Here is an 18,013-nt window from a genome sequence, read left to right on the forward strand (position 1 = left end):
TCATGTAGAAAAAAAAACTAGAAATCGCATTTCTGTGAAAACAATAACTAAAAAGAGAAAAATATTTAATAAAAACGTCAGGTGCATATTCAATAGATCAGCTCCGTTTTTTTTACATTACGATTAATGAAAATTGCTGCTTGCATGCTTTTTTAGTTGATTTTTCACAAAAGTTGTGAGTTTAGTTTTAGTTTTCTTTAACCATTATTTAATTAAAATAATAATTATTAAATTGTTTCATAAAACTATTTAAAAACAGCTTAATGTTTGTTGATCATTTTGGTCTACCTGACAAAGACTCTTCATCCAAAACTAATTATAAATAAATTAAGTCCAAAGTAAACATATTCAAATTCAAAATATTCTTTATTCAAATAGGCAATTATTATAAGCACTTTTGAATCGTCGAATAACATATAAACATAAAGCTACCACCGGTTCGGAAGGCAGTTCTGCTGAGAAGAGCCGGCAAGAAACTCAACAGTTGCTCTTTTCAAAATCAATGGTACAATTTATTACATTTGCTGGCAGCTATCCTGCATTACATTCAATAGACATTAATTCCATACAAGTTTATCCTCTAAATGTTCTTGAACAGTGTAATAAGCTTTACTTGTTAGAATTTTTTTTTACAGATATTTAAAATTTTGGTAGTGGCAAACTAAGAATACACTGCGGAATTTTATTATGTACACGTATGCTCAGACCCATAAAAGATTTATTAACTTTTTAGAGGCGAAAACTAGGCGTAACAATCTTATCTTTATTTCTCGTTATTATATATATAGTTTAGTTCGGGGCACAAAATGAATCATGTATTTTTACGTTTAATCGAGTGATTTAGATTTGAAAGGGGAACAAAAGGATACAGTTACTTTCGCATTTGTAGTTATAGAATGGACATGGACAGCTTATATATTTTATCATTAATGTTTTTTTTCATCTTCACGCTAACTATAGTCCGCACATAGTAAGAAAGGCAGAGATAAGGAACCTAGGGTATTGAACTCGACTCAATATTAAATATTTAATTTCCTCGAGTGGGAATGGAATCAATAACCTTTCGCTTTTAGCCCTGCGCCACGTTGGCTTCATTGTCTATGTTTAAGTATATTATTTTGTTTAATAAACGTAATTATCACAAACAGGGTGCTACAGTATTGCTGACGGTCAAGACGAGATACGCTTTTACCCGCGCGACGCGAAATTGGACAATCGCTTCGCTAAAATAGTCCGCGTGCAAGCACAAGTGTTTGTACTAGATATTTTGGATGATCAACTGGTTGTGTTTGGTGCCGATGCCCTGGTTACCATATATGAACTGAATAGGATCGATGATGGTATGTATATTTAAGACGGAGGGTCTAAACTTTTAAGTAAAGCTTTGAAATTTGTTTCTTCTTTCTATCAAAACCTGTGTCCAGGGATGGATCCGCTATAGCTTATGACCCCTGGATTCCCCTGTAGCTTATGTTTTAGTTAGTTGGGAATCGAAGAAAATAATAATGACAAAAATAGGATCTGCCGGTTTTTGATATTATTTTATAACTATTAAATACTTCAGTATGGATACTCTTATGTTATCCGATTTTCATGAAATCGAGACTATCCACTATCGAGTAACCTAGGGTGAAACATAACGGAATAATAAATTAAAAAGGTCTCAATATGTTTTTTTTAGGACAACATACGTGTACACTAACAAAATTTGGCACACATTCTTCAAAGCACATACATCCAGGTCCAACTGTAGACCATCATGTTTTTAATTCGATTTAAAAACATAACGACTTGTACAGCAGGTAACATAGAGGTGCGCTGCGTGCAAGCGGTGGACATCTCGGCGCTGTCGCACCCCGCGTGTGTGGTATCCGCGTCGCTTTGTCGACTTCAGGACGCGCCGCCGCACCCGCGCCGCCCCCATGCTCACGCCCACCCCCACGCCCACGCGCCGCCAGTGGCAGCTGTGCCGGACTCCTTGGTAAGTTAGAGATTGTAGTGAATGAGCTTATAAACTCCACCTTTATACATTCAAATTACATATTAAATTAAAATTCATAAAGTGGTAGAACATTTCTCTACTCCTATATTATATAAGTAAAAGCGTGGAACTGAAAAAGAATGTATGTAAATCATTATAGCTATAAAATTGAGTTTCTGTTCAGAAACAATATTTCTTTGTTTACATTTTGTCTCATGCCAAAATGAATATACTGTAGTTATTTTATTATTTCCGATTATGTTGTTTATTAAAAGAGAAACAGGAATACACCATAAAAAAAAATCTGCTTATTCATCAAACTAGAAAAATAAAAAATATATTACAATTAAATTTTAAATTATTTATATATAGGTGATAAATGCGAGCGGCAAATTGATGATGGTGCAGCGAGAAGAGTATGATGTCGACGAAGACAATAATCCGGTAAGTCATCGAAATAAAAAACGAAAGTTATAAAATTAAAATGAATGTCTTAGGTATAGCGCGCACTAGTGATTTTTGTCACCGTGACTGTTGCGTCACTGTCACCGTGTACATTACACTTAATGAAGGTGCGCGCATTTGGATACGTGACAATTGGGTGACTTTTTGTCCGCGGAGGCCGGCAACACGCCGGTGACGCAACTGTCACCGGGTCCATAGATTTGTATGCCCGTGCGCGCATTAGCACCTAAATGTCACCTCCCCCTTGCGGTTTCCATACTAGTCGTCTTCCGCATAAACATGAAACAGCAGCGTGTTGCATTGCAGCACAGAATTTTTATTTCAAGAATGGCGTCAAGTTCATCACCAAGGCAAAACGTGTGTTTTCATGAAGATAAAATAGACAATGACAATACAGATTGACGAAATTGAAAAGTTGAAAGCCAATATTTTCTACATTTGCTTTTTTTTCTATTTCTTAATATAAGTGCACAGACAACCATCTCTTCGAGATCCATTTTATCAAATGTAAAAAATTTCGTCACTGTCATCGTGTCAAGTGCGCGCAGTGGCGAAAAGTATGATGACATGTCAGTGACAAAAAATTTATTGTCACCGTGACAAAAGTTACCAGTGCGCGCTAAGCCTTACCTTATCTGAACTTAAAAATCGCATACTGGCTTTTAAGTATATAAAACGTATTTCTTAAATGTTTTCATTTTATTTATTCTATTAAAGACAGTATTTTTTATAAATATAGTATATCTATCTATAAAAAGTCAATTGTGGCAATTTACGAAATTAATATGCTGTAGCAATAAATACATTATATAATTGTATTTCTTCAAGTACCTGTAAACAGAATCTAATTGAACCTTTTTTCACGTATCACTTCCTTTATAAATTAGGACAGCGGCGGCTTAAGTTATTACTTAATTATATTTTAACTACCCAAAATACTTGTAATTAAATCAGTATCGGCACGCGATATAATTCAATTTTTTTATATTTACTATTATAGTATGAGAAAAAATAACTTAGCGCTTATTGATTTTATTTTAAAAAAAATCAGCTTCACACTGAATCCCGCATGCAGCAGGGTAGGCAGAGGAAATCTAGTGTTAACACACTCCATTCCCCACTCTCCGCCAAATTCTGGTGGCATTGCGTGTTGAGTGGCGGAACTCAATGCCGCCTAAATTTAGGTAAATATTTCATTACCTCGAGAGTGGGGTTTGAACCCACTACCAGTCGACTACCTCCGCGCCACGAGTTTAAATTCAGTTGAATTGAGGGCCAATTTCACTTTATTTCATTCGTGATTCAATATTCGTGATCGCTTTCGTATAAGAGTATAGACCTATAAATGAAAATAATTCTTTGATTTATTTATTAAAATAGTGTTATCTTGACGTTGAAAATATAAATAAAACTAAGAAATTTTCTTAAAAGAAATTTATTTACAGCATCAGTTAAAAATCTCAGGTACACTTCATTGCTACGGAGATACAATCAGTCAGCTTAACTTCTAATGGCCTAAGTGTATATCTTGCATTTGTACATCATGCAAAAACACACTAGTGCCGTGAGTAACTAAATAAGGTTACCTATACACATAGAAGTTTATATGCTTATTAATATTTCTTATTAATAACACTTAAATAACTTAATTGCTTGTTTTAATTCTTAACTTTTGCCCATCCATGGGTATGGGGCCGGCTGTCCATCTGCGGACTATGTTGCCTTTAGATCCGTAACTTGATCCTCTAAGCGTGATGTAAGGGCCCAGTGGTTGTAAATAGTCGTGAGAGTTCAAGGGTGCTATAGGTGCTATCTTGGGAATGGGGGCAATGGGGACAACCGGCGCGTATGGACCAACCTCGTGAATTGGCTCGTAAATAGGCTTAGTGATTAGACCGTAGTCATCTAGCAATGGTTCGTAAATGGGTTTAGCGATGGGTGCGACGACTGGTTGTAACACTGGTTGAGCAATTGCTACTGGTGCTGCTATGGGCAACGCCACTGGATGAACATTAGGTCCGGTGCGTTTGACAATGGCGTTGAAGCCGCGCACTGGGTCTGCGGTGTATTCCACCACTCGTACGTTTCCATCAGGTTCCACCAGCGAATATGCTCCCCTTACAACGTCACCTTCGCGGATCTCCCATTGTGCTTTGTTGTCACCTGTTGAGGGGTCGTTCACGGCGTAGTTGAATTGATAATTTGGATTGGGCTGTAAATTATAAGATTACATTAGTTTTTTTTAAATATTTAAATATTGAGTTTATATTAGTTTGCAAAATCATGAAATATAGCATGACTTACTATGCTCCCAACCTCAGCGTAAGACAATAGACCCGGTGGATTTGCCGCCACTACGCTGAGTGCGACCAAGTAGGATATCTGAAATAAAAATATATAATTAATTAAAATAATCACGAAGAAAATTAGTGAAGCTAGTTGTATCGTAGGGGCACAAACGTGTGTCTGTAAATGCGACAGGTTGTGAATTTCATTCTCACTCGAGGAAATGAAATTTTTAATAATTTCATTTCTTCGCTCTGATGTCGAGACAAATCGCGGCATTCAGTTACGCCACTCAATTCGCTGCCTACAGAATTCGCGAACAGTAGGGAGCGGAGTGCCTTAACACTATTTTCCCTCTAAAAAACTAAACCAAACCTAAAACAAAAACTAAAACTAAATCTGTTAAATTTAACATATTGTCTCAATCAAATCTATTGCCAGGATACTTATGTTTATTATTTTTATTGACATTTACCACCAAAAGCGAGTTCATATTTCTGACGATGTATTCCAATAAGCAAACGAAGTGCACTGTGCTTTTGTCATCGCCTACCTGTTTATTTATACTGGGTACACTAATTATTCGGTCGCCGGTTTTTATCGGAACCCCCCAGTTTCAACGGATCGTCGAATTTTACTTTGCCCTGTTAATTTTCCAACAAGATTCTCTTATGTTCCTAATTGTGAGGAACTAGTTCTGTAATGAAATCATCAGTCAGTTAAAATTTAAGCAATATTACACCAATTTACCTGAGCGAGTATTCAAATGACATGTATATAGGACGCGCTAGCTGTTGTACTACAAACAACATAGTATACCGGTGGGTGTGCCAGCAAAAACGCAACCATATTTCCTGATTACTAATATTTGTTTTATTTATATTTCTATGAAAATGGAGTTAAGCATTCGTTTATGATATTTACTTAAATTATCGCCATCTTCTCTATGCTCGCTATCGCTTACTCTGCTTCGCTGGTAAGAAATAACCAAAAATAAAATAAATATTTACTTGCAGTTTAACCGTGGTAGTATTGGTTTTACCCTTTTCAGTTATGCATTTCTTTAATTAAAAGTTAAATAATAATAATAAAATGCGTATACTTGTAAATAATATATAATAAAATGCGTATACTCCGTAGCCGTGTAAAACTAAAACAAATGTAAATTCAAATTAGTTATAAGAAATCTGTCTTTTTAATATGATCATCATGGACCCATATTTCATTTTATAATGGCTTTAGTATACGCACAGTGAGAGTTGTTCTCACTAGAATTTTATATGATATTCTCCAAATGTTATACAGGGTGTCCCAGGAGTCAACGATAAAACGAAACCAGGTGATAGGCCAAGTCATGACAGTTATGAGAAAAATATAAAAAAAAATCTTTGTCATGTATTTTTCATATTATATTGATTTTAAAAAATATCGGAAATACCGACACCTGTGATGGTTTTTCAAGTCCCAGGACTACAAATATTACTCTTTCTTCATTTTTTTTTCTGTAATGTAATCATGAGTAACCCTTCTGTGAATTACAGTTTAAGATTTAAACATACCTGCATCAGTTTTCAATAAAATGTGGTGTTTTTGCCAAACATTAAATTCAAAATATTTACTACACCCAACTTTAACCGACTGTACTATAAAAAAAATGTACTACACTGTTTTTGCAAGTAACTTTAAAAGTTGGCGCATTTAATCTGGATTCCGAAATGGTTCGACACTTGCTGGATTACTTCTTTGTTGAAGAGAGAAAAATCGAAATACACGATAATCGGGATGACGTTCAGCTTTTTGGTATCTTTTCCGATACATTCTAGCTATAGCATAGCATTCGGATAAGCGTTGCCTGGGCTAAGTGGCGGGAGGTCACTGGTGTGGTCTGTGATCGCAGGATACCGTCCAAACTCTTATCCGTCTTATAGAGATCGTGATCGATGTCTCCAGACTCGTGTATGACGGATCCAAAGTACCTGAACTTTTCCAACTTAGGGGCTGGCCCAGGACTTATAAGGACAGTGCTAGAGTCCGGGGTCTCGCAGGCCATATACTCGGTCTTTGACACATTGCCAATATGCATTTCATTCATGGAGAATGGCTATGTAACGCAAATGCTGCAGCTAGAATGTATCGGAAAAGATACCAAAAAGCTGAACGTCATCCCGATTATCGTGTATTTCGATTTTTCTCTCTTCAACAAAGAAGTAATCTAGCAAGTGTCGTACCATTTCGGAATCCAGATTAAATGCGCCAACTTTTAAAGTTACTTGCAAAAACAGTGTAGTACATTTTTTTTATAGTACAGTCGGTTATAGTTGGGTGTTGTAAATATTTTGAATTTAATGTTTGGCTAAAACACCACATTTTATTGAAAACTGATGGAGGTATGTTTAAATCTTAAACTGTAATTCACAGAAGGGTTACTCATGATTACATTACAAAAAAAAAATGAAGAATCAGTAATATTTGTAGTCCTGGGACTTGAAAAACCATCACAGGGTGTCGGTTTTTCCGATATTTTTTAAAATCAATATAATATGAAAAATACATGACAAAGATTTTTTTTTATATTTTTCTCATAACTGTCATGACTTGGTCTATCACCTAGTTTCGTTTTATCGTTGACTCCTGGGACACCCTGTATATGTTTATTGTGCTCTTTGAAATAAAGATATCAAGATACTTCGCACTCGACTTTCCGTCCAAACTCAAAGCATTACATTTTGAGTATTGGAACTCTACGTCGCCATGGAAGTTTGCGTTACTGGAACGGGAAAACTAATAAACTCGAAGTACCAATATTTCAGTTATTCGTTGGAACTCTGTACGACTGTACTCAATCAATTTAGACGCCGTCAATTGTAACTTTCATCTCATCATCAAATTGTTAATACAAATTTACATCAGAATAGATGCATAGCGCTTGGTGTTAAAACTCTATTCTCTCTTGATTTTTCGTTCAAAGTTGAGACACAAATAATGAATTGTGCAATTGTACTCTACGCTTTTATAACCATTGCGTCCAAATGATTTTGAAGGAAAGTGTTATTACTATTTTTAGGTAGAGAAAAGTGTAGGTTATTTTGTGGATGTTACATGTTATGTAATATGTGACGTGGCTTATAATATCGTAGAATATTATACGCCATCATATTTAAATAATGCATTTGATTACGTTTAGGACAAAACACTGTGACGTCACATACACGTGGACAGAGTTGGAGGGCGGAGATTATAGAGCCGGCAATCAGTGGCGTAGCTAGAGTATTTGCTGCCCGGTGCGGCTAACAAAGTGATCGTCGACGATGAGTTCTAAAAAAAAAACCAAAGTGATCGTCGACTTTGATGCCCGGTGCGACCGCCCCGCTCGTACCCCCCTAGCTACGTCACTGCCGGCAATATTTGTCCAGATGTGAAGCAATACACAACTCAAATTCGAAGCTGTCGGTTTCTTCAACCGACTTCTGTAAGAAAAGGAGGTTATCAATAAGACTGTGTTTTTTATAAAACATTAAATTATTATTTACGACCTGTGACACTATACTAGTATTTTATTTCTTTAGCGATACATGAACACAACATTAACGACGTGCAATCGTTAATGCCGTGGTAACTGGTATGTGTTACATATAATGAGAAATAATATGAAACGGTGAAATAACTACGAAGGCGGGACTAGCAGGATAGTGTTATTAGTTAGAATTTTTAGTCTATTTTTACTTAGAAAAGATTGAATAATGGTATCCATTATCCAGGGTTAATGTGCATTTTAGTGTGGCCCCTACTAAATTACACCTTGGTTGCAAATCCCAGACAACGCTCTAAGCTCCTTTCTTTGCGATACATGGGCCAAGAATTTGTAACTATGTTATTTTTAAATAATGTTTTAACTTATATAAGCTTAAGTTTCACCCTTTTATTAATCAATATAAGAAAATTACGCTATTGAAACTAATCGGACAGAATGCATTGTTTTACTTATATTAGCTGGCAATAAACTATTTTTTATAGCCTGAAACTTATGTCCCTGCATAGGATGACCAGGATTTTTTAAAACTAATTTATGATTTTATTACATTGTCCACTAGCAACTGGTATTCCAATGTACTATAGCCCACATAGTTTAGTAGGTCATATGAATTCTTCATTTGTGAAACGTCTTAAGATATAATATATCTTATATATCATAATATCTATGTATTATTCTTTATATTTATAAATAAATACTTTGTTTTATTTTGTAACAATATAAATAATATGATTTATGTATCTGCTATATGTAACTTGCAAGAAATAAAAAAAAGAAATATTTAAAAATTTTAAATTAAACTCACTATTCGCACTAAACATATATTTTTCATCTTTTATAATTAATTATATTTTATTTAAACTTATATTATTAAAAAAAAAATCGTGTTTTCAGTGATACTATTGTACGCAAATAGTATCGAAACTTGTTCTAGCTATACAAGCGACACATTTAAAAACAATAGGTATATTTAGCGACTAGACAGTTCTCCACTCATAACATTAACACAAAGTCAATTAATCATAATTAATTTTCTTCTTTTTTATTACGATAACCGATCTATATGGTAAAGCAATAGGTATATACACTACTCTCCGCAAATGTCCATTTATATACTTCTTGCTCATAATTGTAGCTCTTGTTTGTATTCTTCGTTTTTGTCTTTTTAAGGGTACCCATCCCCCAAAAGAACCAGTTTTAGGATCCCAAGGAAGACTGCTGCCAGATACTTTAACACTAGGAATGCCAACGCCCAAGTTTGCAGCACCAAATCCGTAAGAACGGGGATTTACAAATGGCAAAGATACTTCGGGGCTAGGAATAAAAAGAGGATTTGAATATGGATGTGGACTGTTTAAGGCGGCTGCGATGGTTTTCACGAGAGCACTGAACCCGTAAACATTATCGTTAGCGTATTGCACAACAGGTTCTACTAAAGAATATGGTTGATTCACTTTGTCGTCCTCCCATTGTGCGTTGTCTCCTGTTGTAGCATAATTGAAGACATGGAGTGGATAGTTCTGTAAAATAGTAAAATTAAACAAATAGGTACACAAACATGTTCAAGCATTTAATTTCTTTCCCTAAAATACATGAATGTCAAAAACAATTATAAATTTCTTACATTGGCTTCAGGTTCTCCGATATTTGGTATAATTCTTGCCCAAACCATTGATGATAATCCTAATATAAACGAGACCTAAAAAATATTAAGTATTATGTATATAGTGTTAGATAAATAACTTAGATATATTTTGTACTTTTTTAAGAATTTCAAATTAAATATCTATTTAATTTACCGTTACAATAATTTTCATGATGAAACTTTCTGCCGCTGAAGAAAGTAGGCAATGATTAATCTCTATTATGTGATGTTCTTATATGTGCTCGTACATTACAGCTCAATGAATACACACCTGAAAAACCAGCGCCGCTTGTTGCTTTTCCACTTGATTTGAGCTTTATATAATATTATATTAGTACAGATAATTTATTCTTAGTTGCAAAGTAAAGAAATATATGAATGAAAATATGTTACAGTAAAATTAAATAAAAGGTGAATGAAAAAAATATTTATTACCACATAGTGGTGAATGCTTTATTGGTCTTTATACAATGCTTGACTTACATAATTATATTATAGATAAAACTTACATGAATATATTCGCTTATAAACTATTATTAGGCAATATAGAACGATTTAAATATAACGAACGCATTCACAAGCTTTGCGTGCAAATAGCGGCATATTTTCATATTATTTTAATAATGGCGTTGTCGTTTTAATGTCCATACCCTCCTTTGTAGCCCAGTCCAATACCAGAATAGCCTAATCCCGCATCGTAACCTTTGTAATCATAAAGTATTTGGTTACTAAGTAGTCCTTTGCCCAGTAGAGCTAAGTCAACTCCCCCATAATTTTGAAGTGGCCCCGAATATTTAATTTCGGGAAGTGGAACTTTCAGGCCAGGATATATTGGGTATATAGATTTAGCATAAGGTTGGAACAGCGGTTTTTCGAGGACAGGAGCTCGGAATAGAGGATACGGTTCAGCTATGTAGGGACTTTTTAATATGGGAGCAGGAAGAATTGGGGCAGGAATTACTGGCGCTACCGGGGCAACCTCTTTGACAAAAGCCGGAGCAGCAGCTTTATATAGAGAAGCAGATGATATAGCGTTAACACCTAGATACGGTCCTTTCAAAAGTGGAGCAGCTTCAAGCTTCTCAATCCCTGCTAATGGTGCAATCGAGATTGGTACTTCTGCTTTATAACCAATAACTGGGAGAGGTGCTTTGTAAATAGGAGCAGCAACTGGATGTAGATTAGGGCCAATACGTTTAACGACTGCGTTAAATCCTGACTTATCATCAGCCCGATACTCCACGACACGCACACTACCATCAGGCTCCACCAACGAATATGCACCTATATAAAAAAATGCATATTAGTTAAAAGTTTCTTTTGTTGAACGAATTTGAATATTTTTTTTATTTCTACCTGTTACAACATCTCCATCTCGTTTTTCCCATTGAGCTTTGTTGTCACCAGTATGGGGATCCCGCACTGCATATTCAAAAGCGTAACTGGGATATGACTGCAATTAATAATAATATATAATTATCATGCAACTATACTTATTTCCCGAAAAAAATGAATAATGACTCACATAGTAATCTAAGGACGAATATTTAGGTGCATATACTTCGAGTCCAAGTCCATCCGCACTGATTGTCACGGACAGCGCCAGGAGGCACGCAATCTGCAAACAATATCGTTGTTGTTATTTGTAACAAAAATATTTTAATTACTAATTTGTAATTTAAAAATATATAAGACTAACAGATGCAAATAACTTCATTTCGGTATAGACACTGACTGCTGACTGCTAGGTGTCAAAATAGCACTGGTTTGCAAAGAGTTACGTACCTCATTTATAGGTTTAGTAAAGACCTTCGACTCCTGACGTTCAACGGATGTCGAATGTTTCACGCGTGTACGGCCACCGCCAACTGTAATGCTGAATACCAGCTTGCATCAGGTTTCCTCGTTTTCATAGAGCCTTCAATTGGTGAAAACGAATAAATAATGCGTTCGAATTTAATATGAAGCTGCCGAAGCAACAATATTCAATTCTGCAAAGGACTCGAAGTAGTTGAGGCAAATCGTGCGTAGGGGCACAAAGTATGACTGTAAACGCGACAGGTTGTGGGTTTGATTCCCATACGAGGAAATATTTTATATTTCCATTGTCTTCGCTTTGGTGTCGAGGCAAAGCGCGGCGTTAAATTCCGCCACTTAACATACAATGCATCCACAATTCCTCGGAAAATGGGGCACTGTATATCTTAGGTACACTAGGTTCCCTCTGCCTATCCTGCTGTGTGTTGGATACACAATATAACATTATTAGAGATTAGAATAAAGCGTACGATGTTCTTGCTATGCAGCGTAGGTTATGAATTAGCGAATATATTAATGTTAAGGAGGCTAAGTGATGCATGCTTGATCTGATGCAATATTTGTAAATGAATAAAGTGACGATTTGCTCTATTTGTTTATAGGTAGCGTGGACGTTCGGCACGTTATCGAAAAACTGACATATCAATCATCCTAGCACTCGGAGGCCCATTAATAATAAACTTCATACTTATATTATTTATGTAATTCTAATGTTATACAATAATCGTTATTACGTTGAAATACTTCATATTCAATAGACTTAATACTATTATACAAACGTATACATACAAACGTTAAAATGAATTAATTTGAAAACATTGTCGTGGTGTTCCAGTCTTTAATTTTATTATTGCACATCATATTAGCGCGCAATTTAAGCAGTAATTATCCTTGGAATATCACAATTAAATATAACATATTTAAATTATATAGTCATTGATGTGAGACGATTTTGTAATACGTTTATAATATACTTTTAATATTATAATTATTTCCATATATATTTTTAATCAGCTTGACGCAGTGGCGTAGCCAGTAGGGTATTTGCTGCCCGGTGCGGTTTCCCCAAACCGCACCGGGCAGCAAATACCCTACTTGATACCCTACTTGATGCCCCTTTCCTGTTGATGAGTTCTAAAAAAAAAAACAAAGTGATCGTCGACGTTGAGTTCTAAAAAAAAACGTGATCGTCGACGATGAGTTCTAAAAAAAAAACAAACTTATCGTCGACTTGATGCCCCTTTTCTCTTGATGAGTTCTAAAAAAAAACCAAAGTGACCGTCGAATTTGATGCCCTTTTCCTTTTGATGCCCGGTGCGACCGCCCCGCTCGCGCCCCCCTAGCTACGCCACTGGCTTGACGCTATTTGTTATTTGTAGGCAGGGAAACCATAGTCTTAAGATATTTCGTTCCCACTTTCCGCCGAATTCTGCAGTTTGAGCATTGGGTGTTGACTGGCGGAAATCAACGCCGCACCTTCGCGCTTACATTTACACACTTGTGCCACTGCACCACGACGACCCCCGACTAATTATAATAAGTTATATATACATAATTTATATAAGTATTTGTGTTGAGTTTATCATTCGCTTCCAGGCGTACAGCTGTCTCCCAGCCACAGTACTCGCGTCGTGCGTGGAGAGCGTGTGGTCAGGCGGCGGGTCGGGCGCGCGCACGCAGCTGTCGCGCGCGCTGTGGCTGTGGTGCGGGGCGCATGGTGCGCGCGTGTGGCTGCCCCTGATGCCGCGCGAGGCCACGAGGCGCACGGACCCCTCGCGGCATACCTTCATGGCCAAGAGGATCATGCTGCCGTTCCATTTGGATATATATCCGCTTAGTGAGTAGCTTAGACGGTTGTAGGTTCGATTCTCATTATTAAATGTTTTCTTTTCTTCGCTCTAGTAACTAGGCTAAACGTGGCGTTGAGCTTTGCCACTAAACACGCAATTCAGCGGCTAGAAAATTCGACGGTAAATGGAAGACGGAGTGTCTTAACACTAGGTTAGTAGGTTCCCTCCACCTACTCTGCTATAAAAAAAAATATCTAAATATTTTTGATTACTCATTATTAGTACAAGATATTAGGAATGTCGATTTATATGGAAATTTGTTTCAGCAATTCTCTTCGACGATGCTATTCTCCTAGGCGCTGAAAATGACACAACTTTATACGCGTCCGAATCAAATTCGGTATTCTCTTTACCATTCTGTGTCATTAATAGAACGGTAAGTTAAACTTTAAAATCGTAATTTGGTATACTTTTTCTTAGTATTTTTTTTATATATTACTACAATTTTGTTCACAGAGTCAAGTTTACTTACATCAAATATTGCGACAACTACTTCGGCGGAATTTAGGATACCATGCGTGGGAAATTGCAAGATCTTGTTCCCAATTGCCGTACTTCCCGCATTCCCTGGAGTTACTGCTTCATGAAGTTCTGGAAGAGGAAGCTACGAGTAAAGAACCTATACCGGACGCGCAACTACCAAGTGTTATAGAATTTGTACATGAATTCCCCGTATATTTACAAGTAAGTTAAAATAATTAACTTCTTTTTTTTTACCTTCACGCGCTTCACAGCTTCACCTGCTTACGGCAGGGTAGGAGAAATCCGGAAAACTGGTGTTAAAACACTTATAATCCCCGCTTTCCGCCAAATTTTGGAGGAATTGCGTCTCGATTGGTGGAACACAAAGCTACGCCTAGCTTCCCTACCAGACGAAGAAATGAAAATATGAAATTAAGTATTTTATTTCTTGGATTGGGAATCGAATCCACAATATTATTATCGGTTATTGTTATTTTGTCATGTTTTTAGAAAAAAATATATATTACTAATTTTCATAATTTTCCAGACAGTAGTCCAATGTGCGCGCAAAACTGAAATTGCACTGTGGGCGTACCTGTTCTCCGCCGCCGGGAAACCCAAGGAACTGTTTCAGGAGTGTTTGCAGCGCAAGATGTTAGACACGGCCGCTTCTTATCTTATTATATTGCAGGTATTTTTATGTATAAGGAAAAGAAAATCTTAGATTTTTTATTTTATTGATATTGAACCTATCAATTTATATCCCCTATAATAATATTATAAAAAAAAATAAAACATTATTGAGTTAACCGTTTGTTTTGCTGATCGTTCGTCTATTTTATTAGTCTTAGTTGTTTAGTAGGGGTTAGTAATAAACTACTTTCCATTCATTTTTATAATATTAAAATTTCATTCCAGCTGTCATCAGGTTGTGTATGTCTTTTTTTCTAATAAAATGTATATTTGTCATGCCATTCATAGATGTAAAAATATTTGAAATCTTCATATTACAGAATCTAGAAAGTTCCACAGTAAGCAGACAGCTAGCTACACAGTTGCTCGATACAGCGCTACAACAAGAGCGATGGGACCTAGCTAGAGATCTTGTCAGATTTTTGAGAGCTATTGGTAAAAAAATTAATTTCTTATTGTATTTCCTTCCAACGCTAATCCCTTAACAAATATTTTTTTAGAATACTTAAATGATTATACCAATATATATAAATGATAGTCAAATTACAAATTTATTCAATTAATCGATTTATTTATCTTTGTCAATTTATTCAATTAATTTATTTATTGTGGTCAATTTATCTTCCTATTGAATAATTTTATACAAATGTTCCGAAGAAATAATCATAATCTAATTTATTAAACTGGAGAACGAATTGAGTTGTACATAACGCGTTGCCATAACAACATCAACTAGTCAATGTATATGTAAGGTGGAATTATTTAATAATTTAAAGTACATTATTTATACACATACACATAATCTTCGTTCCTAGTGTATTCGCTAATGTATTTGCTACCTAAATTTGCCAAAGTATAAATTACTGCAGCGTTTATTATATAACGTTAATTATAAGAAATACCCGTTGCTCGATAATACTCGAAAGCACCATAGAAAAAACATTGCTTCATTTAATAATATATGTCTATCCCATTGCTCTAGATCCAAACGACGTAGATTCACCAAGAAACTCTGTCAATGTTCAGACGAAGTATGGACAAATAGTTCAGTCTCAAACCGTCACTCCTAACGCAGAGGACTTGTCGGTTATACTTGGTAGTATGCAGGTAATATTAGTTATACTAATTTCAATATTAATGTTTTTCATATTTTTTTACTATATTGGAATATATTATTGTTTTTAAAACTATTATGTTATATCCCGTTTAAAAGGTTAAATAAATAATATACGAGTATTGTATATCAACTTTATTAAAAGAGACCTAAGTTTAGCATTGGATGAAGACATACTGATGATTTTTTATCGTAATCTTTTTTAATAGTAATAGAATAGAATAGTACTCTTTTTTACTTTTTGAAATATCTGATTTTAGGCATACTTCAGTTATCATAATAAAAAATTATCGATAATAAATAAGTCGATGTCATAACTATTATCAAAAGTAGGTCTACCATCAGAATTAAGTCGATAATGTTTCAACAATGGGCCAGTAGTGGCGCAGGGACACAAGCGTGCGAATATAAATGTGAAAAATCGTGGGTTCGATTCTCTCTCGAAAAAATTAAATATATTTTCATTTCCTCCCTCTGGTAACGATGCAAAATGCAGCATTCAGTTTCGCCACCCAACACGCCATACCTCCAGAATCGACGGAAACTAAGAAACGGACTATCTTAACACTAGGTTCCCAGGTTCTTTATGTCTATCCTGCAATTTGCAGGATACAGCATGAAGCTAAAAAAAATGTATAAACGTAAATAATACAGATTCACGTAAAAGCTACGTAACTTACATAAAACGCTATTTAATCGTATATTAGAATTTTTTAATTAAGGATGATGATTGATATGAAGATTTATTTGGCGTGCAGGAAAAAATACAATATATATAATAATTGCTGTAGTACAGTTAATTAAATGGTAGATTAAGCAATAATTGGAAGTGTTAATTTTAATAACATTTTTAAACGCCCAGTTTTTATTACTATTGTGTAAGGAACACCGATTGTAATGATTTCATGTTACACAACAATATTATTGCTTGAATATCCTGTTATGTTTATTAGGCATAGGTAATTGAATAATTATACTAACGAATTAAAAATTAAGAAGACAATACGCCTAGTGTCTAGATATATCTATCCTTAGTGAGGTATAACAGATTAAAAATATTCATCTTAAATAAATAATAGATGTCGTTGGTATATAGTTGGCAGGCGGTCGCGGGCGCAGCTTCAGCACGACGGCAGCCCCGCGCGAGCCGTCCCCTCCTGCGCCGCGTCGCACCGCCGCCACCGCCGCCGTCAAACGGAAGAAATCTGTACCGGCCAGGAGTGATAAGTGAGTATTTTTTGGATATTTTTTTTGATTTCGACTTAGAACATAGTAGAATATATTAAAGAATCAGAAATGGTAAAAAATAAATTTTAATTACCTAACGAAACAAACCAGATTACAATTCTTGTGCTTATTTCTGAAAATATCTTATAATAATGGAAACAATAAACTTCTAAGTAATTTGCATCCTCCCTTATTTATATATTGTTCCATCATTCTTTAACTGATAATTGTATCCAAATTTTCATTGACAAAAAGGTTGAACAACTAACAATATCTGGATGCTAACAAAATTATATAACTATTATTATTTTTTTAAAAATATAATACTAATATTACATAGGAACGCCTTAACATAATTTATACTTATTAAACTAGAGTTGATGAGTTATATGACATCTTATAGTAACGATAACAATTACTGAAATACAATTTAGTTACTTATGTAAAAAATGTAAAAATCATGCCGTTACTTATTTTCTATGTTTTGTACTCAATCCTATAGAGACTCCTACAACGGCACAGCTGAAGAATTCTTCATAGATATGATGATACAACGACATGCCCGTCTCCTCTTGTCCACCGCCCGACTTCTCGCCTTAGGTCGACTAGCTGCGTCCCTTGACTTGCATCTGGTGGCTTGGTTGACCGGAGAGAGGGAGAGAGCGGCGAGAGTGGATTGTGCTGTATTTTGCCTAAAGAAACTACATGAAGAATTCAACTGGCCTTATCCAGCAGCCACTGAAATGGATTGCGTCCGGAGGGATAGTGTTACGCCTGGTACGTGTTATATGTACATATTTTAAATATGTTCATGTAAATCTTTATTGCTTAAGAATTATATTCAATTATATTTTGATGTATATAAAGTAAAATTCAGCTTCACGCTGTATCCCGCACACAGCAGGGTAGGCAGAGGGAACCTAGTGTTAAGACACTCCGT

The 18,013-nt window shown here is 35.4% G+C and overlaps 4 protein-coding genes across 6 annotated transcripts in view; 1 reads left to right on the forward strand and 3 right to left on the reverse strand.

Annotated features, from left to right (window-relative positions):
* Rich (Guanine nucleotide exchange factor subunit Rich) overlaps positions 1 to 18,013 on the forward strand; it is a 47,460-nt gene that overhangs the window by 17,352 nt on the left and 12,095 nt on the right. For 2 of the 3 annotated variants that reach the window (XM_085197815.1, XM_085197817.1), the window contains 11 exons: positions 1,149 to 1,340; positions 1,800 to 1,981; positions 2,354 to 2,425; positions 13,324 to 13,564; positions 13,844 to 13,953; positions 14,034 to 14,261; positions 14,587 to 14,730; positions 15,053 to 15,167; positions 15,715 to 15,839; positions 16,943 to 17,073; positions 17,576 to 17,850. In XM_085197815.1, the coding sequence (XP_085053941.1) occupies positions 1,149 to 1,340; positions 1,800 to 1,981; positions 2,354 to 2,425; positions 13,324 to 13,564; positions 13,844 to 13,953; positions 14,034 to 14,261; positions 14,587 to 14,730; positions 15,053 to 15,167; positions 15,715 to 15,839; positions 16,943 to 17,073; positions 17,576 to 17,850 (1,815 nt within the window). The remainder of the gene's footprint in view (positions 1 to 1,148; positions 1,341 to 1,799; positions 1,982 to 2,353; positions 2,426 to 13,323; positions 13,565 to 13,843; positions 13,954 to 14,033; positions 14,262 to 14,586; positions 14,731 to 15,052; positions 15,168 to 15,714; positions 15,840 to 16,942; positions 17,074 to 17,575; positions 17,851 to 18,013) is intronic. The other variant, XM_085197816.1, reaches the window with a different exon arrangement.
* Positions 3,866 to 5,330, reverse strand: LOC146532205 (uncharacterized). The gene is made up of 3 exons (XM_085197819.1): positions 5,208 to 5,330; positions 4,751 to 4,828; positions 3,866 to 4,658 (listed from the first exon to the last, which is right to left on the reverse strand). The coding sequence occupies exons 1-3, from the start codon at positions 5,223 to 5,225 to the stop codon at positions 4,092 to 4,094; spliced, it is 663 nt and encodes a 220-aa protein (XP_085053945.1). The 5' UTR covers positions 5,226 to 5,330; the 3' UTR covers positions 3,866 to 4,091.
* On the reverse strand, positions 9,072 to 10,193 carry LOC146532206 (uncharacterized). Its single transcript, XM_085197820.1, has 3 exons — positions 10,064 to 10,193; positions 9,889 to 9,963; positions 9,072 to 9,784 (listed from the first exon to the last, which is right to left on the reverse strand). Exons 1-3 carry the CDS (start codon positions 10,079 to 10,081, stop codon positions 9,281 to 9,283), a joined length of 597 nt encoding a protein of 198 aa, XP_085053946.1. The 5' UTR covers positions 10,082 to 10,193; the 3' UTR covers positions 9,072 to 9,280.
* LOC146532207 (uncharacterized) lies at positions 10,337 to 11,690 on the reverse strand. Its single transcript, XM_085197818.1, has 4 exons — positions 11,609 to 11,690; positions 11,435 to 11,527; positions 11,266 to 11,362; positions 10,337 to 11,193 (listed from the first exon to the last, which is right to left on the reverse strand). Exons 1-4 carry the CDS (start codon positions 11,624 to 11,626, stop codon positions 10,547 to 10,549), a joined length of 855 nt encoding a protein of 284 aa, XP_085053944.1. The 5' UTR covers positions 11,627 to 11,690; the 3' UTR covers positions 10,337 to 10,546.

The sequence above is a fragment of the Heliconius melpomene genome, chromosome 14 (genome assembly GCF_056956725.1).
Source record: "Heliconius melpomene rosina isolate 202511_hmr_F chromosome 14, ASM5695672v1, whole genome shotgun sequence".
Taxonomy (NCBI): domain Eukaryota; kingdom Metazoa; phylum Arthropoda; class Insecta; order Lepidoptera; family Nymphalidae; genus Heliconius; species Heliconius melpomene.

What these genes read in the sequence shown, in the direction of transcription:
- LOC146532206 (XM_085197820.1), bottom strand. An exon ending in TCGGAGAACCTGAAGCCAAT is followed by an intron (nt 9,785 to 9,888) that starts GTAAGAAATTTA and finishes ACTATTTTACAG; the next exon opens with AACTATCCACTCCATGTCTT.
- LOC146532207 (XM_085197818.1), bottom strand. An exon ending in ATTCGTCCTTAGATTACTAT is followed by an intron (nt 11,363 to 11,434) that starts GTGAGTCATTAT and finishes TATTAATTGCAG; the next exon opens with TCATATCCCAGTTACGCTTT. An exon ending in AGATGGAGATGTTGTAACAG is followed by an intron (nt 11,194 to 11,265) that starts GTAGAAATAAAA and finishes TTTTTTATATAG; the next exon opens with GTGCATATTCGTTGGTGGAG.
- LOC146532205 (XM_085197819.1), bottom strand. An exon ending in ACGCTGAGGTTGGGAGCATA is followed by an intron (nt 4,659 to 4,750) that starts GTAAGTCATGCT and finishes TATAATTTACAG; the next exon opens with CCCAATCCAAATTATCAATT.